Source organism: Dermacentor variabilis, chromosome 5 (assembly GCF_050947875.1).
Source record: "Dermacentor variabilis isolate Ectoservices chromosome 5, ASM5094787v1, whole genome shotgun sequence".
NCBI lineage: Eukaryota > Metazoa > Arthropoda > Arachnida > Ixodida > Ixodidae > Dermacentor > Dermacentor variabilis.
The window spans coordinates 10887283-10913513 of NC_134572.1; the positions used below are offsets into that span (position 1 = coordinate 10887283).

General features: G+C 45.7%; 1 protein-coding gene across 1 annotated transcript in view; it reads right to left on the minus strand.

The window, feature by feature from the left end:
• Positions 1–26231, minus strand: part of LOC142582133 (4-pyridoxate dehydrogenase-like) — a 52806-nt gene that overhangs the window by 21684 nt on the left and 4891 nt on the right. The window contains exons 3-5 of the mRNA XM_075691528.1: positions 25743–25929; positions 24699–24830; positions 13340–13464 (exon numbers count right to left, since the gene is read on the minus strand). Of these exons, the coding sequence (XP_075547643.1) occupies positions 13340–13464; positions 24699–24830; positions 25743–25929 (444 nt within the window). The remainder of the gene's footprint in view (positions 1–13339; positions 13465–24698; positions 24831–25742; positions 25930–26231) is intronic.

Below are 26231 nucleotides of genomic sequence, written 5' to 3' on the forward strand. Positions count from 1 at the left end.
CGAGAATGCGCAAGAACATATACACAACATTGAATGGGACAATGCCACTGTTGTCGCCAAAGAACATGTCGTCTCGGTGGGCTAGAATGGCTAATCATTCAGTCGACGCCAGCTACGATGAACCGGACAGCAGGCACTATACGTGCCATTTACGCATGCTCGTTACGTCACGTGCTGGTAACATAAGTGATGACGATTTCCTGTCCAACTCAGCGAACAAGGAAACCGCGCGCGGTTCCGAAAGGTAGAATAATGCATCAAATTTGATCAGCGACCGTGATCCTCTTCAGCTCAAATGAGATGCATACGGAATGAACTGCCCGAATCAAAACTACTGACGATTGCACGTACAGTTTGCTAGAAGCAAAAACAGGAATCGCATTGCAGTGGCTGCCTCAGGAGGTTCCAGACCATTTTAGTTCTTGCTCATACGTATACCCTTCGCAGAAAAAAAGGCAGTTACCAGAGACGTGAACGGATGAGGATGATGATAACGTTGGTCTGTAGCCATTCCCTTTGTAACGGGCCCATAAACTGTTACCCTGGCCTTAATAGATAAATAAAAGCAATAAAAAAGGTAAATGAAAAATTTATTTTTATTTATTTTATTTATACATACTGCAACCCTAAGAGGGTTATCGCACAAATGTGGCAGTACGGCCTATCGGCGCACGAGCGTCCATCACTCCTCGAGGTGTCGTTTAGTCACTGCCGCTGCCAGGCCCGCGGTGCCCACCCATGTGCACGGAAACCTAGCGCGATAGGGACCTCTGGTGCCTCCTCCTGCGAGGATAGAGTGGCGGAGGTGCTTGCAGACTTGCGCATCACCCGACGATGTGTTCTACGTCCTCATAGCAACTCATGTAGCAACACATGTAGCGATATCATGTAACAGTTTCATCAGCAGCAGCAGCCTATTCATGTCCACTGCAGGACGATGAACGTGCCTTAAAGTCACTCTTGAACTTTCCAAGTGAGACAAGTTTAGACGATCGCCTCTAGAACCTGTGAGACGTGCAAACAGTGCCAAATGTGTTTGCGCGATAACATTATGTGGGGACAAGATTACCCTAACGTGTATTTTGTGTACAGTGTGCACCCGCGTGTTCGACAACGTGTATATAGTAGCTCATTGTACCAAAACATAATCACCTGCCACCTACATTTCCCTGTATTTCCCGCTTTCCCTTTCCCCGGTGAGGAGTAGCAGGCAAGAGACAAGCTCTCTAGGCCGACCTCTCCTCATTTCTCATCATTAAAATCTACTCCCTTCTCCTTACCTGCTGGTTGCCTTGGTGCCTTGCCTCGCACTTCAATTGCTGCTTCTGAAACCAGCCTAGTTAAGTTTTCATTTATTATCTCTGTCATCTTCATCTCTCCGTTCTAAAGGTGCATATTCGTTTGCAAGCACCAGCCTGAATTGGTGTGCTTTTACCCTCTCTGCGTCTAGGTTGACTTGTTTCTTCTTGACTAATTTTACTCTTTCTCACATGGGATCCATCATGGGAGACTCCACAAACCTCAGCGAGCTGGCCCACTCCAAGGCGCGAGGTCTCGCTTTCCGCGACCATGGAGAACTCCAACGCCGGCCCGCAGTGGTGGAGAACAGAAATCAACCGACCACATACAATGAAATTGCGCAGCACTTCTATCTCGGCAGGAGAGACTTTCCCCTTCCACACAAGAAGTTAAATAGAGCGCAGGCATTGACCCTCAGATTATTACAAACAGGCACGTATCCCAGCCCGGCTTTATTCCACAAGCTTTATCCCGGCACCTATGCCACTAGTTCTTGCAGGCACTGCAATGACATCGCTAGCCTAGACCACATGCTCTGGCGTTACCCCTCGTTACGAGGCACAGATCAAATAAATGAGGACAAGTGGCTCTCCGCTATCAAGAGCCCCGATGCCAGGGCGCAACTATTGGTTGTCCAGAGGGCCCACGATGCGGCGGTCGGGCATGGCTTGACTGTCCCAACGTGGGAGCGGCCCGCAGCGCGCTGAGTCGCGTACCTCAAATCCTTTATTAAAGTTTTGCATCCATCCATCCATCTCTTCATATCGATGTAAATTCTAGACCTCACTAACGTATGATTACTGCGCTTTACCCTACCCAACATTTTTACATCCTGCCTTATGCTGGAATCGGCAGAGAGTATTAAATCTATTTCATTTCTTGTTTCTTTACTAGGGCTTCTCCAAATCCATTTCTTGTTGCTGCGCTTCCTGAAGAAGGTATTCATTATTCGGAGCTCATTCGTTTCCGCGAATTCTACCAACATCTTTCCTCGAGTGTTCCTAGAATCGACGCCATAGTTGCCAGTTGCTTGCTCACCAGCCTGCTTTGTCCTCACTTTTGCATTGAAGTCGCCCATGAGTACAGTATACTGAGTTTACACTTTTCTCATCGCTAATTCAACATCTTCCTTAAACTGTTCTATTTCTTCATTATCGTGACTGGACGTTCGAGCGTATGCTTGTACTACCTTTATTCTATACCTCATATTCAGCTTTTTTACGACTACTGCTACTTTGTCATTAATGTTGTAGAATTCAATGTTGCCCGCTATGTCCTTACGGATTGGAAATCCTACGCTGTATTGTCTCTTATCTGGAAGTCCTCTACAGCAGAGGACGTGGCCGTTAGTCGGCACTGTATATGCCTCAGCAGTTCTTCTAACCTCACTAAGGCCAATGATATCCCACGCAATCTCTGATAACTCCTCAAAGAGTGTTGTTAAGCTAGCTTCACTCGAGAAGGTTCGCGCGTTGAACGTCGCCAGGTTCAGTTTCCAGTGGCGCCCTGTCCGGATCGAGAGATTCTTAGCGCCCTCCGCCGTGTCGCAGGTCTGTCCGCCGCCTTGGTGAGGTGCTGCGCAGCCGCTAGGAAGTGGGGGCTATGGATTAATTGTAGGGATTGAAGCACAACGCGTTAAAATGTTTTTTTTTTCACGTCATGCAATAGATTCCAGTCGAAATAAAGGAAGTTGCAGTCACTTTAGCCTACGCTAAAGAGGATGAAGGCGAAAGCCTGCGCGAGCTCCCTAGACATTCATTAAATTGCTTCACATTCTCGCTGAAGTGCGCCGTTACTACCCATGACTTTTTTTCTCACGCTAAAGGTCGTTGGTTCGATTGTCTTCATTACCTCTAGCTTAATTAACTGTAACTTCATTCTTCTTAACACTAAAGGTCGTGGGTACGACACCCGCCGAAGGCCGAGAATTCGAAAGCCTTAGCTAACTCTATATTAATTAACGGTGTCTGAATGATATTTTCCTCAATTAACACCAAAGGTCGTTGGTACGAGTGCCTTAATTAGCTGCCCCTTTATTAACTTTGCATTAATTACCAGCGATCGTGAGTTCAACTCTTACCAAAGACCGTGGGTTCGACACCCAACCAAGGTCGACAGTAAGACCCCTAATTTACGTGCCACAATGCCGGATATGACAGTTTTCGACCCATGAACCATCTAAGGCTTTCGCCTTAATAACTAAACCATACATGTTAATGATTATGCAGCGGTCGACTCTTTACACTAGTAGGTAACTAGAACATGGTTAGCCGTTTCAATAATAGCTCTGTCTGCTTTGGTTAGACTCCACACCACAAGATGGCGCCACCAACGTGTTTTGACGTGTTGCATCTAGAGTGTACTGGAACTAACCTAGGTTCAGTGGGCAGGACGGCGCTCTCCCGCTGAGGTGCCACGTGACGAAAAATTGTGCCAGAACGCTCCGAGAGAACTGCATGGAGTGGACACGCGCTCCGAGACATGTTCAGCGAACAACACGCGCCGTACGGCGGCCTACCTAACGCGAAGCTCGATCTTGACGTCGACGTCGAGGAGGTACGCGCAGCCCTGCACGAACTCAACAGCCGGTCGGCAGCCGGTCCGGACCTCGTCACGAACAAGGCGCTCAAGAGCCTCGACGATGGCTCGATTGAGAACCTCGTAAAATACTTCAACAAGTGCTGGAGAGCAGACGCGCTGCCAAAGCTGTGGAAGACAGCCAAGCCCATCCTGATCCCCAAGCCGGGGAAGCCGCCGGACACGGACAACCTCTGGCCCATCTCGCTCACGTCCTGCGTGGGCAAGGTGCTAGAGCACATCCTGCTCAACAGGTGGCAAGACTACCTGGAACGAGAAGGGCTGTACCCGGCCACGGTGATCGGCTTCAGACAGCACCTAAGCACGCAGGACGCGATTCTGCAGCTCAAATACCAAATAGTCGACGTTGGAGGCAGCGCCCGCGACAATAAGGCAATCCTAGGGCTCGACCTGCAGAGCACCTTCGATAAGGTGAAACACTCGGCGATTCTGTCCCAAGCCTCCAAGCTCAGCATGGGCGAAAGATCCTACAACTACATCAAGGACTTCCTCACGGACAGGACCACTGAGCTACGAGCAGGCGACCTACAGACGCAAGAGAAGAAGCTCCGGAGCACCGGCACACTGCAGGAATCAGTCATTTCGCCGATGCTGTTCAACTTGGTAATGATCGGAGTAGCCGAGAAGCTCGCGGACACCGAAGGCGTCAGTCACACCATCTACGCAGACGATATCACGCTGTGGGTGACCGGTGGCAGCGACGCCCACATCGAGGGCGCGCTGCAAGCCACTGTCGACGCAATAGAAGACCAGCTGGAAGGCACGGGACTGATATGTTCGCCGAGCGAATCGGAGCTTCTCATACTCCGACCTACCAACAATGGCAGAGGCAAGACCAGACAACACGAATACGAAATAATCGGAATCGTAATCAAATCCGGCAACGTGATCCCCGAAGTCGGCAAAATTAGGATCCTAGGCAAGGAAATCGAAAAGCACGGAAGAAATGGCGAAACCATCACCCGTCTCACCACAAAAGCGGCCAACGCGATTCGATTCCTCAAACGAATCACTTCCCGGAAGGCTGGCATGAGAGAGGAGAGCCTAATTAGGCTCTTCCAATCCTTCATCATCAGCCACGTCGCCTACGTTGCAGCCTACCAGAGACGGCTGCAACACGAACGTAACAAAATCAACGTGATCATCAGAAGAGCGTACAAGACGGCGCTGGGCCTGTTCGAGTCCACGAGCACGACCCGCTTTTTACAACTATGGGATACACAACTCGCTCGAAAAAATAGCCGAAGCGCAAAGGACCTCTCAACTGGAGCGGCTGTCCACGACCAAAGCCGGGAGGAAGATACTGGACGACCTGGGAATACGACGCTCGAACGAGGCGGAGATGAAGCTCCCCGTCCCCGAAGAGGTCCGACGCTAGACCAGAATCGACCCCATACCCAAGAACATGAATCCCGAGTTCAACAAGGGGAGAAAAGCGGCGAGGGCCAAGGCTCTCATCGACCAGGATGCCAACGACGAATACGCGCGGTACGGGACGTGGCCGATTACCAACGGAACGCCTTCGCAGCGGTCGTCATAGAGGCGTCAACCGGCGCCACGAGGACGGCAGCGAGCGTGAGAAGCGCCGGAGCAGAACAAGCGGAGGAGGTAGCCATCGCCCTGGCCATTGCCGACGCAGACTGCCACACGGTGTTGAGTGACTCGAGAGAGGTGGTGCGAAACTTTGCCAAAGAACAAATCTGCAGGGAGGCCGATCGCGTACTGCGAGCGGCCGAACTACATGACAGAAAAGTAAGGCTCAAGTGGTTCTCGGCGCACGCGGGCGACGTGTCGGAACGCAATGAGAACCACAATGAGACGGCACACGCAGCGGCGTGAGCGCTGACCAACTGCGCCCCGGCGACAGACCGTCCGACGTGGTTCGGAACCAAGGACCGCATGACGGACTACAACGGCATCACGAAGGCCTACCGCCTGACTCGCAGGACTCTCCCACCCCCGCACCCGAGGCTGAGTCCAGCGAAGGCGGTGCAACTGAGACAGCTCCAAACCGGATCGCTACCGAGCCCGGGACTGATGCATCGCATGTACCCCGAGACACCCGACCGATAAATGCAGAGTCTGCCGGAGGGAGATGGCAGATTACACGCACATCTTGTGGTACTGCATTAAAAATCAAGAAGCAAGATCAAGAACGATCCCACAGCGGCTCGAGGCAGCCGCGAAGAGCTACGACCAAGACGAACAGCTCTGGGCCATCCCGCAGGTACTCGAGGCGCTCGAAAGGTAGTGACCCAGCAAGCCGGCAACGGCGAGCGGAGACCCGCGCCGAGTAACGGCAACTTCGCAGATGACGTAGGCCTTCGCCGGGGCGCGCGAGCGCCCAACTATAGCCCAACTGCAGGCACAAATAAAGTTTGGTCCAATCCAATCCAATTCAACGTATACTTTCGCTGCGGGCGCTGAGACTGATTGCGCATGTACGCTCTTAGAATGGGCCTTTATTTCAACTGCAAATTTATATTTACACATTTTGCCCCGTATACAATTAACTAATCAATTTTGCTTTAATAATGAACCACCTTTTGCTGCTTTGTTATTTACTTACCTATATGTTTCTTACTACCCTCTGTAATACTTCGGTCTTACGGGTACAATGAAATAAATATAAATAAAATTTCTCTCTCTCTCTATTTCTATTTATAAACGAGAAGAAAGGGGTCAGCGGAGGGGCCCAATTTTCTATATATTTCTCTTTCTCTCTCTCACTATATATATATATATATATATATATATATATATATATATATATATATATATATATATATAGAGAGAGAGAGAGAGAGAGAGAGAGAGAGAGAAATTTTATTTATATTTATTTCATTGTACCCTTAAGACCGGAGTATTACAGAGGAGAGTAAGAAACATATACGTAAGTAAATAACAAAGCCGCAAAAGGTGTCTAGTTATTACAGCAAAATTGATTAGTTCATTGTATCCGGCAGTGATGATGCCTGATATGGCCGAAAGAAACTTTTGGTTGTCCTTGATTGCGACAACTTCGCCGGGAAGGTGGTCCCATTCCTGAGAGGTCCTACGGAATAAAGTATTCCTGACAGGTTCTGGTGTGAGAGGAAATGTAGGTAGAAAATAATATAAGATTATCGCACAGGTAGGAATTGTGGAAATGTTGTTTATGGAATAAAGCAAGGGCGAAGGCACTTACGTAGGGCTGAGAGAGGAGCAAGTAGCAAACAGTTTTTCATGACAGTTACGCTCGATGTGTGGCTATAATTGCTATAAATGAAACGCGCGACATTGTTTTGGATTACTTCATGTGATTGAATAAGGGTTTCGAGGTGCGGGTCCCAGATGGATGAGGCGTATTCCACTATACTTCTAATAAGCGTTTTGTATAAGATTAATTTTAATAATGTAGGAGCAGAAGAAAAATTTCAGCGGAGATAACCTAGCATGTGGTTGTATTGCTAATTACTTTATCGATGTGCAGTGAGCAGGAAAGTGACGAGGTTATGTGGACGCCTAGGTATTTATAGGAGGTTACGACTTCTAGGGAAGTAAAGTTAAGGTAATAGTTCGGGGGGTGGGGGAATATTTCTCCGAGTTACACGCATACATTTACATTTAGTTACGTTAAGTTGCAATAACCATACGTCACACCAGCTAGAGATAGCGTTTATATCGTCTTGTAAGAATTTGTTATGAGATTTGTCTGAGATTTCACGGAGAATAACGGTCATTTGCGAAAAGGTAAATATTAGAAAGAAACATCATTTGGTACATCGTTAATGTAAATTAAGAAAAGAAGAGGACCTATAACTGATCCTTGGGGCACACCAGAGTCTGCGGGATTAAATGGGGACATGTGGTTATTTGACACAACATACTGTGACCGATTAAGGAGAATATGTTCAAGCCATGCAAACAGTTTAGGATCAAGACTAAGTTAACCAAGTTTAAATAGAAGCAATTTATGACACACTTCATCGAAGGTCTTGGCGAAATCAAAGAAAACAGTCTGCAAATGAACCTTTGTCGAGAATAAGATGAAGGCTGTGAGAAAAAGAAAGAAGTTGAGTTTCGCAAGAGAAGTATTTTTCGAAATCATGTTGTGCTTTTGTGAAAAATGAATTATTGTCTAAGTGCTCTGCTAAATGTGAGTACAAAATTTGTTCAAGAACCTTGCAAGGAATGCTGGTGAGGAAAATGGGGCGGTAGTTGAGGGGCGAATTTTCGCTATCGGACTTGTGAAGTGGGACAATCTTTCCGACCTTCCGAACTGCAGGTAGCTGACGGGTATCCAAAGATTGCTGCAAAATTCTTGAAAGCAGAAAAGATGAATAAATAACAATATTTTTCAGAAATTTCGCGTTAACCAAATGAGCACCAGGACTTGATGACAACTTCAGACCTTTAATTACATTTTCGAACCCAAGAGGTTCAATGATACTAAAGTCCATAGGTGGGTAATTGCAACGCTCAAGAGTTGGAATCACAGGGTCAGTACGTGGAACCAAGTTGTTACAGAACGCAGGATTAAGGACATGGGGATATACATCATGGGGTGCCGGTGAACCAGTGTAATCAATCAGCGTGACCGAGTTATTTTTGGATGGGTTAATAATACGCCAAAACTTTTTAGGGGCGTTCGCAAGCATTGTGGGCAAAGTGTGTACTTGGAATGCCCTTTTGGCAAGTTTTATAGCCTCTGTGTAAGTATAGTTCGCCTCCTTATAAGCATCCCATTTCGATTCAAGTGCACTTTTATTCGCTATTCGATACAGTTGCTTTTTTTCGGTTGAAAAGCTTTTTTTAACTTGGAGTTAATTCAAGGCTTCTCAACATTGCAGGATATTACACTTGACGGAATAAACTTGTCGGTGAGCTCATGCATTTTATTTTTGAAAACGATTCATTTCTCATCAACCGTGCGATCATCAAACTGGCTTAGGAAAGGATCAAGAAAATCCTATAGCTCGATATTAATAGCGTCAAAACTTGCCCTTACATAGTTGTAAATTATTTTTTTTCAACTGATTTTAACACACGAGAAAATATGTTGGACGAAAGACCCAGGCGATCGCTTAAGCCCAGTAAGCATGAAATATTGATAACTATGTCAGGATGAGAGCATAAGATTAAGCCAAGGATGTCAGCAGCGCTGTCTGACATCCTGGTTGGTTCCAATACCAATTGTGTTAGGGAAAACAAAGAGCAGAGATCAAGAAAGGCGTTACTTTGTGAAGAAAACGAATAGCAGTGCGGAGGATTAGTAGTCCAGCATAGATTGGGGAAGTTGAAATATCCTAATAATATAGTGGGGTTTGAAGGATGCCGTAAAGTAACGGTGTTAAGCACATCCTGAAGCTCAGCGCTGAAAGTGGTTGGGTAGGATGGAGCGTGGTAGCAAACAATTTTCGTGATTTTACGGTAACCAATATCAACGCAAGCGCACACAACTTTCAGGTTACATGCTCAGTTATTTCAGGTTACAGTGAAAGTGGACTTGATGACATTGCGGGAACATTGAGACAGCGAGTAGTACGCCTCCGCCTTTGCGAGCAGTGCGAGCGCAACGGAAGATGTGAAATCGAGACAAGTCAAAAATTTCACAATCTTGCACATGAGGTTGTAGCCACGCTTCCGTTAATGCAATAATACCAGCATCACAGCTATCGATGAGCGAGTCAAGTTCCTCGCGTTTGCGACACACACTTCTGGCGTTAGCTACAAGCACGGAGGCTTGCGGTGTTAAAGATACGTCATTGCCCCTCGCGCAATGCTATGTAGTAGCGTGATGACGCAAATTGTCAAGTATGCTTGCGTGATCTAGAACACCACTTTTAACTCGCTTAACGCTGTCACTTGTTGGACCATACATGAAAAATTGCTTATCAATGAAAAGCTCGTTTATACGTAGCTTAAATGAGGGGGAATTAGGCTGGTTTTTACCGAATTCAAGAAGCTCTTTTCTACCGAGCCTTGTCGCTGGCGAGAAGTCCTCAGATACTAAAATGTTACTACCTTTAAGCTGGCCGCGCGACGAATGTACGCTCTCCTTAATTTTAATGTTATATATCTTATATATATATATATATATATATATATATATATATATATATATATATATATATATATATATATATATATATATATATGTGTGTGTGTGTGTGTGTGTCCTTATGTACATACATACATACATACATACATACATACATACATACATACATACATACATACATACATACATACATACATATACATCTCTTTATGTATGTATGTATATATGTACACACATAAGGCATGGATTCTACAGCAAGACGTTTTCAACTTAGCTGCCATTGCGAAGTGCGTCTCTGCTAGCGAGCGTATCTGAGTTGATTATTAAAGTAGCTGATAATTGATGATGTTCTAGATAAAACCAGCGCCAGATGGACCAATGAGTTTTTTTTTTTTTCGAGACAAGGAATCACGGCAGTGATTTTACGCTAACATGAACAACAGTGCTAGAGAAAGGATGTTATCTATGCACTCAGCCTGAATCGGGGAGAATGGGAAGTAATAACCAATTTAACCTTCATGATTGATTCGGCAAGCTCCTTCAACGTGCCAGCAGAAGAAATTAAGTAGAAACGTATAAGCCTAATCGCATAGTATTTGCTGTCGAGATCGTATTCGATTCTAGAGTTCACTATTTGAAATATTGAATAGTAGTTTCCTGTCGGATGTAACGCATAACAGCACTTTGAGGTCCCGAGGCCGAGGGAACGATGCAAGTAGGGACTGTTCCGAATGATTCTGCTGATGGAGAGTCACGGCTGTTGCGCACGGGGGCCGATAACTTCTCCTTAACAAGTTCCTAGCTGTTATTGAATGTGCAAACAACCAGTTTTGGAGCAGCTTTGAAATCTGCTAACTCGATTCAGGAAAGGAAACTTATTTTTGAGGCAGTCACGATATTTGCATCTCATTAAGACTGAATGGTACATTTTGGTGAATTGCCGCGCAGATGTACACAAGGACAGAAGAAATGGTATGACAGGCGAGCACTCGTCAGCCGTCTCGCTTCTTCGGCCCTTGTCAATACCTGCACTGTAATTCATCAATAGCCCCATTACTGAGTGATACATGTGTGCGTATCACACTTATCTCCTTCAGTGAACACAGCAGACCTATACATATATCTCTACGGGCGTGTAAGACATGCCCTTCTTTTAATTGCTTCATTACTGTCCTTATGATAGAGCACCGGATAACTGAAAGCCGTCCTGTATAAATTACAAGCTGCTCATTTGAGCGCACATACAATTGGGAAGGACTTTCATGCAGGTATGAAATATAAGATAAACATAACCTGTAGGAAATGAGACTCGAAAATAATTTCATTTTGTTTGCACCCCTAGAAAAAAGGCGAGTGATTCAGCTGCATATTTGTTATTTTTTTCTTTAAATTAAACAAATTCAGGGGGTTTTACGCTACAGAACCACGATATGATTACGAGGCCCGGTTTAATTTTCACCACCGGGGGTTCTTTAAGGAGCACCTAAATATAGGTACACGAGTGGCTTTCTTTGTTCTTTTTATTTCCCCCCCCCCATCCAATTCCGCGACCAGGATTGAACCCGCGAGCTCGAGTTTAGCAGTGCACTGGTGAAAGCCCTACATCCACTAATTAAGCTACCGCGCCGGATTTTCTTCTTTTCTTGTTTTTAAAGCATGGACTGAAAATAATAATTTGAACACGGCTTACGGGCCAAAGGTTAGTACATAGAATGGGTAAGTAAAGCTCAGTGAAGAAGGATGACTAGTGAGGCTGTGTATGTGGGCCTCTTAATGGCGAACTGCACCTCCGCCGCGGGTCGGCCCGGCATTTCACTATACTCGGGACCGGTCCACGTATGGGGAGAGCTTAACGCCTGCTTCAGCTCCGCTGCGGTTTGGCCGGGCATTGCACTATCTTTGGGATCGGCTCACGTACGGGGAGTAGCATAGCAGAGTGTGGGTGTAGGCCAGTTGGTGATTCATGATTTTGGGAAGTTGCCGCAAGAAAAACAAAAGACTTGAAGGAAGGGACAACACGAAGCGATACTGACAACTGATGATTTAATTACACAAACGCCAAGCTTTTATAGATCAGACACTGTTACGTTTCGCCTCCGACGTGCGGTATAGCCGGCGCGGATGCAACGGACGCCGGGGCTTCGTTCAAAGCGGCGGACATTTTGGCCAGTTCAGCGCTGCCGCAACGCCTCCCGCCAAGCGCGTCCAGGCATGTTTCAATGCCACGTGTCTTCGTGTGTGTGCGTGTATGTGTGTGTGCATGTTGGTGCCCAGGCTTGTCAAAGCGCGGCAGCCGGGGAGAGGAGCTCCCCAACTGTGAAGCGAGGAGGTCTGAGCGCCGTCCATGCGCCGCCGTCACGTGCGCCTCTATCGAGGCGTTCCTTCTTGCCCTCGACTCCGAGAGTATAAAAGCAGCTGCCCCCGGACGCCAAGAGAGAAGCTTCGATTTCTTGAGTCGAGTAACGTGGTCTCCCGTTTCTCCACTTCGGTCGACCTGACCGGCCGCTCTTTTGCGATGCTAGAATCAACAAGTTGTTCTATTAGCAGTCGACTCATCCTTTGCCAGGACCTTCGAATGCTTCCAGCGGTGCCCCAGGCCGCCACGCCAACGCTACCCTTGGGGCTTGCGACCCAGATGCAACAACACATGTGTGCACCAGAAGAGCAACGTAAAAACATATAAAAAACACAGAGCGACCTCAAACAGGGATGCGATACAAATACTAAGAAAACGCTGACAGACTACTGAGGCACCGAACAAGTGTGTATCACATGGAAAGAAACAAACGTTCTTTCTAAGAAACCGCTACTGACGGCGAGCTAACGCGAACCTCCTGTGAAACGAAGCATAAAAATTCGCATGTTCCTTACACGACACGTGTCATATATAACATTCCACTAAAATGAGGCAGGTACTACATTGGACAAACCGGTAGGTGCATTAACATTCGCTTGCGTCAGCACGAACGTTCCCTGGGGGCTGTTGGAGGGTCTAACTTGGCTGTTCATTGCCGTAGTTGCTTAGGCTGCTCTCCTCTGTTTTCATAGACTGAGATTATCAGCAAAAAAAAAGGCCAGCAGGTAAGAGAGATTGTAGAGGCAGTGGCCATGCGACGCTTTAACGATGGTGATTGCGATGTAACTGTTAAGTATGAGCCGATAGAGCGTCTTCATTGATGCTAAAAGCAGCGCAAAGCATTTACATTGCACTCATTGACATGACACTGCAACACCGATGTCTTCCACATATTTCTATGGCTGAATGCTGAGTGCAGTCACCACTAACGTACATGAGCATAATATGTATTGACGTTTGTTTACACTGTCTATGTTAAGAGTGTTATATTTCCGGGGGCGATTTGTTGCGTATAACCAGACACAAAAGGTAAATAAACTCACCTTCGTCACGTGACAGTGAAGGCCCACATCGAGGTTTTCTCGTGCACGCACCTTGCGCCCGATAAATGAACGGCTGGAGCTCCAACGCTCTCCATTTCTGATATTGTTTTGAACACGAGAGAAGTCTGCGAAAACAGAACGAAACGGTGACATCCATTGAGTAAAAAAAGGACTACAATACACAGTAACATGTGTGAACACACAAACTTGCAGGCAAAATTTGTACGTCTAAGAGACACACCGGGGGTGCGAAATTCAATTCCAGCACATGATTTTTCTGCTATGAACATACCAGTGATGATCGACGGTCTATTTCTACTCTCCAATATTTGGGTTAAACCTACACACCTCTTTAACTTATATACATTTCAAATTTAAGGTGCTTTTTTACTGTAGTGCCAAACAGTTAATGGCATTGTAGTCAGACTTGTAGGATATTAATGGCGACAAAGAATGTAACATGGTTGTAGAGGTGCCTAGAATAAGTCTATAAATTGCTGAAACAAAAGATATACTAAAGTAACCGCAACGATTAGTGATGTGTGCTATGATCATAAAACATTTGCCACGAAGTATGATTAAGCGAGGCGTATGGGATACAGCAGCACTAGTGCCTCAACAGAGCCCTTGGATGCTAAAGGCCTGGAGGCATGTATATGCTCTAAATATACCCTTGCATTGCAGCTGCCAGCTCCAAGGGGGAGGTAGTGCTACAAATAACTTGGCCAAATAATTTTTAAGGCGTGTTTCTGCTAAAAAAATTAAGATGGTGTTAAAATTGAAAAGCGGTTGATTGATGAGAAAAAATGTTGGGTAATGGGGTACGTACATGCTCACGATACAGGGAATGGAAATACTTTTTTCTCTATGCTTCTGTTTCGGGGCACTGAAGAAGAACGAGAATAATTGTAAGGCTGCCGCCGCGTCGGAGGATCACTTTGAGTCAGTAAGTGAGAGTGAGTGCCGTAGGTATGGCCTATCCTTAATCTACAAAGAAACACTTCCTGGTGTCTTTCTGTCCTTTCGGTTATCCAGTTCCCTAATTTTGGCTTTATGATGTGCAGCTTATTCGATACTTCAGCATCCCACTGGTTTTGCCAAGACTTCTTCAACTGATGCCGTTTGAAGGGTTTGAGGTCTAGGGCTGCTATGAGTCTATTTATATCTGTATCACTAAGGCTACTGATGTAGCATTTTCATCAGCAGCTACACTGCCTTTTGTGCCTCTGTTGCATGGTACTTAGCAAAGAACAATGACTTGGTTGCACACGTACGCTGCGCGTAGCAATGACGACAGTTCGTTAAAAGCAGGGTTCTTGTGTTTTTGTAAGCTTACTAGGGTTCCATGAAGTAACGCTCAATGAGTCTGTGAATACAATAGTCTTAGTGATATTTGCCTGCTTTATATGTTTAACGGCCGTAAGCATCGCGTACGCTTCGGTAGTGAATATACTGGTGTGTGGATTTTAAAGCACCCGATGATGAAAACGATGCTTCCACAGTTGCATAAGCCACACCAGAGGGAGACTTGGAAGCATCTGTGTAAAATTTTTTGCAGCAGTACTTCGCTTGACGTTCAAGGAAGTGAGAAAGTATGTGCGTTTCAGGTGCATGTTTTGATAGTTCTACAATAGAGATATCACACTCGATGGTCTGCCGTTCCAAGTGTGGTGGAAAGCGAATAGGGGCCATTGGGAGGTTTTCTCGAAGTGGAACACCCATTGCCTTTGCAATTGCTTCCAAACGCAGGGACAAAGGAGTTCTCAAAGCTGGGCGGTTGCGATAAAGCCTGACAGTGGATGCGTCACAAATATTTGAGTGACATGGATGTTCAACATCTCATTCTATGTTCAGGAAGTACGAGAAACCTAAATATGTCCTTTGGAGATGTAGGGACCATTCATTGGGCTCTACATCCAGGCTTTCTACAGGACTAGTCCTGAAGGCACCTGAAGCCAGGTGGGTGCCCACATGATGAACAAGATCCAGAATCTTTAACGCACCAGGTGCAGCAGAGTGCTAAACTATCGCGCCGAAGTCAAGTTGTGATCGCATCAGATTCTTATACAAGCTCAGGATGCATCGCCTGTCACTTTCCCAGGATGTGCGTGACAGAAGCTTCAGTAGATTCATCGTTTTGAGACATTTCTCTTGTACATGTTTCGGTGAGGGATGAAATTTAGTTTGGAACCTAAGATAATACCTAAAAATTTACAGTACTTACAGGTACTTACAGGTACTTACAGGTAGATATTCTCCATTCGGAGAAATATAGGAATCTGGTAATATTCCTATCTTGCTTGAGAAGAGCCTGCAGGTACTTCTCTGTGGGTTTAGACAAAATCCATTCTCATCAGCCCACTTACACAGTTTGTTTATGCCAAGCTGTACCTGTCGCTCGCACGTTGAAAGAATAAATGATTTGAATCGAATCTGCACATCGTCCACATATGCAGAATAAAACATTGTGCACGTTATAACGATATGCAGAGGATTCCTTTCTACAACGAAGAGTGTACAGCTCAGCACTCCATCTTGGGGTACATCTTTCTCCAGAGTGAATGTTGGGTATAAGACGTTGCCAACTCTCACACGAAATGTGCTATTAGATAATTTTCAAGAATTCTCAGCAAGTTTCCGCGGTCACCCATTCTAGGCAAATCTCGGAGAATTCCAAAGCGCCACGTAGCATCATAGGCCTTCTCCATGTCAAAAAATACTGATAGGAAAAATTGCTTGTCTATGAAGGCATCATGGATGTTTGTCGCCATACGGGCAAGGTGGTTTATAATATATCTGCCTTTCCTGAACCCACACTGGAAGAGGCCTAGTATTTTGTTATTATAAAGATAATGGATCATGCGCCAGTTCACCATTTTCTCAAATAGTTTGCACAGACAGCTTGTCCGCGCTATGGGTCTGTAGCTGAGGGCTAAAGGGTCCTTGCTCTATTTGGGAATTGGGATTACGATGACTTGTTTCCATAGGGGCGGAATGAGACCTGTAGATCCCATGGCATTGAAAAGTGACAGGAATGTTTTGTGAGTTTCAGGGCTTAAGTGTTTTATCATGTGATGTATACTGTTCCGTCGGTTCCAGGACAGATTTGCTGCAACAGTTTAGTGGAGCCTGAAATTCAGCCATGCTAAATGGACGACTGTATGGTTCGTTTCGCGTGCTTTTTCGATCTAAGTGCTGTTGCTCTGCTTGTCTTTGATATCTCAAGAATTAGTCGGAATAGTGGGATGAACTGGAAATATGTTTGAAAAGTGCAACTAGAAAATCAGCTTGATCTGCGAGGGTATCTCCCTGGATATGTACTAGCGGTAGAGGATGAGACTGTCGGCTTTTTAATTTCTTTACTCTTTTCCATGATTTTCTTTCGTCTGTATATGAATTGATGCCACTGATGTACTTTTGCCAACTTTCCCGTTTTGCACAACCGCGTGTTCTTCTTCCTTGTGACTTAATCGCCTTGAAGTTAATTAGGTGCTCTGTGGTTGGGGAGTTACGTTGGAGATTCCAAGCACCGTTTTACTTATGCCGCGTTTCCTTATACTCCTCATTCCACCACGGAGGACGTCGTTTCGAAGGCTACATGTCTGTTTGGGGAGTGCATACTGATGCAGCATCAATTACAAATGCTTTTAAGTATGCTACTGCATCGTCTATACTAAGTGCACGGACATCATCCCAGGGCTCCAACTAACCGACGTCGACTTCTTTCCTGTTCAACAGTGGAGACCAAGTCGATAACTCCGTCAATCGAAGAACGGCCTCTTCTAAATCCGTGCATAAAATCAGGAAAGCAATTATTTCTCTCTAGATACCATTCCAGTCTTGACAAAACCATTCTTTCCATTACTTTGCCGACGCAACTGGCTAAGGCGATCGGTCTGTAGGAGGAAAGCTCGTTGGGGCACTTTCCCGGTTTAAGCAGCGCTACAACGCGACTGCATTTCCAACCATCTGGAACATTTCCTTTCTCCCACGTCGCATTATAAAAAGATAGGAGAAGACGTCGTGATTCGGTGCCAAGATGGCAGAGTGCAGCGTACGTGATTCCGTCTGGTCCTGGTGCCGAGGAGCGTCGAGAAACTGAAAGCGCAGCGTCAAGCTCTTGCATCGTAAACGGTACTTCGAGCCGCTCATCAGGTGACGGGGGTGCGATGGTGACAAGGGATGAAGTCACTGCATTAGATGCGTCCACAATCAGTTTACAGTAGTCCTCTGCTACCTCTAATTCGGTCCGGCGTTGATGTAGGGCCACCGCATGGAATGGGTGTCTTTGTTGTGGAGTTGCCTGGAGACTTCGTATGACCCGCCATATCTTAGATAGAGGCTGTCTTGGATCTAGGGATCCACAGAAAGCCCTCCAACGCTGTCTGTCAAGCTTCTCCAGATGTCGAAGAACATGTCGTTGAGCTCGGCGACTGCTCGAAAGATCGGACGGTGACTTTGTTCTTCTGTATCGCCGTTCCGCGCGGCGACGGATCGCACGAAGGGCCTCATATTGTATGTCGACCGATGACCTGTGCCTCGGTATGCTGACTTCTCTAGTTTTGTCCCGCAGGGTAGAGGCAATGATGTCCTCTATTTCGGATGGAGATGTCATACTCTGACAGGTGGTGTCGACAGAGGTCTTAAATGCAATCCAGTCTGTTTGACGAATGCAACGTGAGGCTGAACGGCGAAACCAGCTAAAGTGAACGTAAGTGGGGATATTAAGGGTGCATACGACAATGTACTCCATTATGCAATCCTTGATGCACTGGAAGATTTAGACATCGGTGGCCGACTATATACATGGGTTGTTAGCTACCTCAGTGGCCGCACGGTGTATATGTCGACAAGTGATGGCGACACCGGACAGTACCATATACATCGAGGTGTTCCACAAGGGGGAGTTCTCAGTCCAACTCTTTTCAATGTTGCATTGATTGGCCTTGCATCCGAACTTCCTAGCACGGTAAAGATTAGCACATATGCCGACGACATATGCATATGGGCATCTGGAGCCACCCGTCCCCAACTGCGTGCTAGGCTTCAACGTGCAGTGACAATCGCAGCTAAGTATCTTCGGCGTCAAGGCCTCCGACTCTCAACTGAAAAATGTTCTGTGATTACGTTCACGCGAAAACGAATGAGCATGTATCCGATCATTGTTGACGGCGTAGCGATACCTACGGTTACACACCACAGATTCCTTGGCTTAGTCATAGACCGGGGATTATCTTGGTCAAGACACGTCGCCGCACTGAAGTCAAAGCTGAATAGTTTTGTTCACGTCCTTCGCGTCGTGGCAGCAACAAGATGGGGCCCCTCGGAGTCGTCATTACTCCAATTGTACCGAGCACTATTCGTAGGGTATATACGGTACAGCATGCCGGCGCTCTCAAGCATGGGACTTAGTTGTGTGCGCGCGCTGGAGAGCATTCAAGCTCAAGCATTGCGCACATGTTTGGGCCTCCCACGATGCACGTCAACCAATGGAACTATAGCGGAAGCTCGTGCTTGTCCTATTCGGGTGTACTTGCTCTGCGAGCCTCTTCGAATGTACCTCCGCGTGTTGACCCGACACAGGCACCATCCTCTGTCATCGCTCCCTACCACACACCCAGATTCCAGCTTTTCAACGACTATAACGCGGCATCAGAGTGTTTTGCCGACAAGATTCTCTCCCGACTGTATTCCGAGAACACCCCCGTGGGTTCTGCCTAAACCTGTCGTTACATTGCAGATCCCTGGAATTACTAAAAAGTCTGTCGTTCCATCTATTGGCCTCAGGCAACTCACCCTGTTGCACATTTCTACAGAGTACGGAGATACTGTACATGTGTATACCGATGGCTCTGTCACACCATATGCCTCCACTGCGGCCTTCGTCATTCCACATATGATCATCGCTCGCCGGTTTAAACTAGACCATAGCTCAACATCAACTGCCGCAGAACTTGTTGCTATCCGGGAAGCACTTCGATTTCTCTCCGAGGAGCGTCCTCGCGCATGGACGATATTCTGCGATTGCAAGCCAGCTCTGCAATCGATTGACTGTGTCCTCAGACGGGGCCCGTATTATTCTATGGCTATAGAAATTACAGAGTATCTCGACCACGCAACAAGAAATGGCCACAATGTCACCTTTCAGTGGATACCATCACACTGTGGCGTGATAGGGAACGAACAGGCAGACGCTGAAGCAAAAACTGCTTTAGATAATGCTTGTGAAGTACGCATTCCGTTCTCACGAACAGACACAAACGCCCTACTTCGTCGCGTAAACCGCAACTCTACGTTGGAACACTGGGCCCAACCAGATCGACGACACAAGCGTTTACACAAATGGGACCAAGAAATGAGATTTCGTATGCCTCACAAGTTCAATAGAAACCACACGAGCATGGTGCACCGGATTCGCCTTGGTGTCGCATTCACCAACCGTTATAGAAATATGATAGGTGCCAGTGATACTAGCCCAAACTGTGAATGCTGTGAGGTGCCAGAAACACTTGAACATATATTTTGCGTGTGTCCCGCGTACGCGCAAGAACGACAGCAACTTGTCTCTTCCATAGCAAACATCCATGAGAGACCGCTATCGGACGAGTTTCTTTTAGGTCCTTGGCCTAATGCAACCAGCGCAGCCCTGGTCACAAGAGCCGCTGTAGCTTTTCTCCAAGCCACTGGGCTGGACGCACGCCTTTAGAGATACCACAACTCTGTGAATTTGTATATACGCATCTCTTCCTTATACCATCATCATTCATCAGCCCTTTCCCTCCCCGTCCCTTTTCCCCAGAGTAGAGTAGCAGGCCAGAGCAAGTTATAGCTCAGGCCGACCTCTCTGCCTTTCTGTAAATAAATTTCTCTCTCTCTCTCTCTCTCTCTCATCCCAGGGCAAATGTGTTATTTCACGAAACCGCATCCAACCGGTCGAATCGACTTTCCATCAAGGAACGTGTGTAGAGCAATCTGCTTGTTTTTTAAGGTTTAAAATGATATGAAAATGGTCACTTTCATGGAGGTTATTAAGCAGTTCCCACTCAGGATACGCCACGATTGTACTGGACGCTATGCCTAAGTCTATGGAGGAAAATGTTTTGTGTGCCGGACTATAGAATATTCGTTCCTTCTTGTTAAGCAAGCATGCAATTGAGGAGAGTAAGAAGTTTTCTATTAGCTATCCTCTCGCATCACGAGAGTCGCCGCACAGTGTACTACGCACGTTTAGATCTCCGGCGACACTGTAAGGGTGAGGCAGGTCATAAATAAAGTTCTAAAATGTTTCTCTAGAGGGCTGATAAGTCAGGGGCATGTACATAGACGTGATGGTCATTAGTTTATCGAACATAAAGGGAAAGCGGAAGCCAACGAAGGTTGTGGTGATGCCATACATACATGCAGTTTCGCACAATCTGAAGAAAGGATGATTCAAGCATGAAGTTAACGTAGTTTTCACAGTTCCTTGTAAGCTCGCGAGGTTGTGCTCTCTAATACGTGATCGTAGCGAAAAGGAAACTGCAGAAAAATGCATGTGTGGAGAGACATGTAAACCACCTTGAGGCTTGCGCCACTGAGGTCGTTTACTAGATTCCGCTCCGCTGCGGTAAAGTTTACATTGGCCAAACAGGTCGATTTGTAAACGACCGACTCATGGAGCACTCAGCGTCTTTAAAGGCGGTTGCGGGTGGTATGCACCTACCTGCACAAATCAAAGATTGGGGTTGCACTCCGTTATTTAGAAATGCAGACATTTTAAACAAGTCTAGTGACAGACTGCAGGAGAAATTATTGAGACTGGCCAGATATACGCACAATCTGCCACGTGTATCAGTGTCCCATCAGTCGCCTTGACGGATAAAGAAATTAGGTATCTCATTGGGCGTTAGCATTTTTTACAATTTTTGCATGTGATTATGCATGAGATTTGTATCAGCCTTTTGACTGCGCATGTGCGGCCCTCCGCTCCCTTGAAAATCATTCATTAAACTTCAGTCGTAAATGAGCGTCTGTCCTGTCCACTCTGTTTCTTCCCGCCCGTATTTCCGCTCAACGACACTACATGATGCACCAACAGGCCCAACAGTCTACGCTTCTGAAGATCATTAGGTGCACGTTAAAAAAACGTCAGGCCCTCAAATTTGATCCGAAGCTTTCCGCTGCTGCGCATTTCATTTCCCAGCGTTGCTTCAGCATGTCAGATGCAGGTTGTAAATCAATCAATTCATCTGCATTGTAGCCCTCTGAGCAACATCGTGTTGCTTGGAAACATCGTGTTGCTAGGAAAGTAACACGACGTCGCACATTGATTGGCGTTTTCTCTAATTTGATTTGGTTAGTGAATGCCATAAGTATTTATTCGTAGCTCTCTCTGCAACTGTCGAGGCTCCCTACCATGGTTACCCGATTCAAGTCCATGTGCAAAAGTGCAAAATCGAGGCACCAAATGTCCGTACAATTTTAACCCATATGGCGATATACTTGATCGCAGTTGTCATGCTTGATTACGTAAAAGTCATGCACTATGCTTCTCAATGAGAACACGACGAACTGCAGCCACGCATTGTCCTCAGCTCGTTGCGTAACGGACGCGATAGCGTGTGACAACAGTTCAACCGCAGCTAACGAAGCAAGGTCAGAGGTTTTTAGCAGGACGAACCAGAGGTATCTCGCTGAGCTCGCGCCCTGAGATTGTTGCAAGCTTTCGCTTCAAAACTAACCTCTCTGCTTACGAAGCTGGAGTTTTCCTCGGAGTCGTTTCGTTCAGAGATCTACCGCGTATAGACTTCCAGCTACTGCTCCAGCACTTCTTTTGACGCTGCGTAACAAGAAGACGGCGAATCCGGTGGCCCTTACCCGGAACCCAATACGACCAGGTAAAGATCCTCTCTTTAAGGGCTATATAACACTGTACGCTTCTCGAGACTTTGTCTTCTCTGTCTCTCTTTTTCTCTCTGTCTGTCTCTATATCCATGAAACGCTGGCTATATTACTGCACGACGTGATCGCCTAGACGCCTTGGAGATCCTCGTGAAAGGTTAAGCCGCCAATTTTCCACGTTATAGCTGAAACGAGGGAACCATACATCCAGACTGTTGGCACACGAGAGACGTGTGGCCGTTCTTATCTAACTTTTTATTTTTATTTTGTCATCTTGACACGAATATTGTCCGCAGAGAAAGCTCGTGCAGAGGTGTGGCAGTATCTGTGATGTGGTGCGAACACTTCACAGTTCGTTTCTCGAAAAATACAACATATGGCCAAACAAAAATCATACTCCAAGGTGGCTGATTACGCCTTTAGTAATGCTGAAAGTTCCAGGCAAAGAAGTCTCCAATTCATCTATTGGAGGCAAAATTTATTATATGGGCATACGAGCCAACTACAGGAGAACAATACGTCTTTCTCAGATTCATCTACGATTAATGTCAGTTCGATGGCTGCGTTTTACATCGCGGCATGTGACGTAAGAAAATGTTACCGTCTTTTTTAAAAACCAAATGATACGTCACCAGAACTATTAGACATTCTACTAGCTGCTACATTTATGGCGAAATTACACGCACTAATAGTTGAGTAATCTACTCTGACTTCGAGGACTCTCTGCTAACATTAATGCAATACTATAATTATGGGATAAAACCCCGCTTTGATGCGAAATCAAGTAAATGTTGACTATTGTCTCTTGTTTAGGTCCTCAGATTCGTTTGAAGTGGATCCCCAAGCTACATTATAACAACGTAAAACGAAGTGCCGGACAGAATGGCTGCTGCGGCACCTGATTTGAACAAACTCACACCAATACCATATACTGTATCCGACGCCAAAAGAGTCCTCCAAGTTCTGAGGTGCAAATAATCAAAAACCACATGGCTAGATAAATGGAGAAAATTGTCTTTGTACAGCATAGACACCTTGTTACGCTTCACAACAAACCTCAAGATATAGCGTGATTTTGAGAAACTATTACACTGTGTATACATCTCCACGTGGAGTGCACACCTCGTTTTCTGTGCCGCGTACGGAAGACACCGTAAGACTGCATACACGGTGGCACCCCGAAAGCTTCTGTAGAACATTTCCTCGACGAATTTCCACACTTTCACAAACATAGGGAGGCACTTGGTGATCTCCTTGACGCCTTAGATAGGCAGCTCTTATCTGTGAAAAAACTGCTCGGTCCCTGGTTCTGCCCCTATAAACTAGAAGAAGCTGTGAAAGCCTTGCGCGATTTTCTTGTGGACAATGATGGTATTCTGTTATCTTGTAAACTGTGCTATTTGAGTTATGCAATGTTTGTCTTACAATAACGCCATGATGACTGTCGTGTCATCGACATCCTGTGTGCTTTGGGATATTCTGTGTGCTTTGGAAATTTCCGGCCACTGATACCGAATTCATAAAGGATTTAATGGTCAGCACTAGAGAACTCATGGCACTTGTAGGCTCATACATGATGTACTAGAGTTAGGATAGGACTATTGCACCTTGAAAATACGCGCGTTTGAAGTCTGCCTTATTGTGAGCTAACTTTATGTGTACATATGTGACCTGAATTTGAGTTTGACTATCTTCTGTGAGCTCCTTTTTCTTATTTATTATTATTATATTTGTGTAGCATTTAAGTTATTCTGTGTCACATTGTGCCCGTATTTTTACTGTGAATTAATTCCATGTGCCTCTCTCTCTCAATCCATGTGAATAGTAGCAACCACCACTTATAGGCGCCAACATCTCAAAATTATGCATTAAAAATGCATGGCCACGACAGTACAAAACTGTCGAAACTTGAGCGCTGTAATTTTTTTTTTTTCGACAGCGTTAGTGGCGCGTCTTTCTGTGTTCACGTTTCCTTTATCTTGTCTATTTTCTGCGCGGCCCACCATATGTAAGCAAGCAATTATGCAATCACCCCACACAAATGGGCCTTAAATCCCAATAAAAGGAAAAAAAACTGTTAAATTGTAGAGTGAAAAGATATATAAACAGCGACTTCAACCAAAGATAGGGGACAGTAATTGCTATACCAAAGTTGCACTTTATGAAGTACATCCCGCGGATGCATGTGCACCTCTAAGGTATTCCGTAAACGTCCATCTCTATGCTGGCCCGACCACAGATGTAAAAAGGAGAGGACATTAGCGAGGGAATTTACTAAATAAGTCTGACTGTATACGGACATGTTAGACATATCGCCGACAAGCTGGTGAGAACCGGATGCGCTCGGATGATGAATCGTCAAAAATCGGGTAAATGATGACAGGTTTGCTGCGCAGCTCCGTACTAAGCAGTTAACAAACTAAGGTCTGGCTTTCCCCCGTGTATTCTCTGCCTATACATGTACCAAGGCGCAACCTACAGTTCTGGTTCTCGCCATTGTAGTCGCCCAGCTTGTATCCGATTTCTTCGCCAGCCTGCAGGAAAACGTCGCTGGCTAACGTGTGATAGGTGGGAAACGATACGGGAACCTCGCCGCTGAAGCCATGGTACTCTGAAAGGAAAGGAACCAGATTAACCAAGTCGGAACACGCAACGCAGAATACGCGAATACATATTGCCTCCTTAGCATTTGTCTCAACTGCATATCAGTCTGTTTCATTAAACTTCCTCTAACTTGCGCGTTTCCGCAGAGCTTATTCACTTAAGCTAGGGTCAGATTGTAATTCAATCAGCCAGTAATTCAAATGTTCAAAATTCCAGAAACTAAGCAGAGCACACAGGTTTTGATGCAAGCTCTTCTTATAGTTTTCAGTACTCAAATCAAAGGCGAATGAGATTACCTTCAAACACTACATGTTTCTATTCACTGTTACGTCCATGTTTTTAAATTAGCACACCAGCAACAGTATCGTGGACAACTTCATCATAGTTCATCTTAATTCACATCAACTTTTTTTCTCGGTCTCTGTTGCGAAAGCAGTTAAGACTAACTACTTGATAAAAACTTTCATAAACTTTAAGACCCATATGTTTGCAAGTACTGCAGATGTTAGTGCAAAGTTTCATGCACCTATAGTCTTTTGAGTGCACACTTGAGCTGAGTGACGCTTCTGGGATTCTCTTTACTTCTTTTTGCCTCGTTATGTAGTGTTGCTATGCTTTTACTTCCGCGGTATGTGTGGCACGTTTTCATTCCAAAAGCTTTTCCTCTAGTTTCATCGCGATTAGTGCTACTTTCCGAATACTGTCTTGGGGTAGATCTTTATATGCAGCCTATTCGAAAGTGTGGTTGCACTGGCAAACAACAGCCAGTGAACAGAGATGAGAGTAGATGCTATTGCACAATGGCTCCTGTCAACGCTTTGACTCAGACATCCATTCCTTTCTCCTGGAACAAAAAATTACTTGCGCAAAAATGCGTTTTCTTTCCACCACAAATACATATTATACACGCATAACATACCGTCGTCGTAGCCTAAATCTGAGGACTCAATATCTTTGAAAAATGGCAGAACGTCATCGTAGGACCACCCCACAGCGCCATATTCTGACTTCCAGGTGTCGTAATCTCGCTTGTTTCCTCGGGCGCTAATCAGGTGGTTGATAGAGCTTGAGCCTCCCAGAACTTTTCCTCGCGGATATCGGTTTATCTGCAAGGAAGTGCTTTACTCATGAGTTGGCACAATGTGTATTTAAACCAACAATAACATAAAATGATTTCAAAACTGAACCTTTAAGACTGTTGCAGAAATGTGATAGCTGTCACAATCGTGGGTAGCACTTTTGTGTGAATGCTACCATCTTTGTCAATATTGTTCAGCGCTTACGCTAACTTGTACAATACCAACTCAACCTAGAAGCTTCGCTGTGAAAGTCAAAGTATTTAGTTCTACCTACTGCGGACGCATTCTGCTGAGTGGAGAACACACAAATATCTGTGGGCTGAATTTTT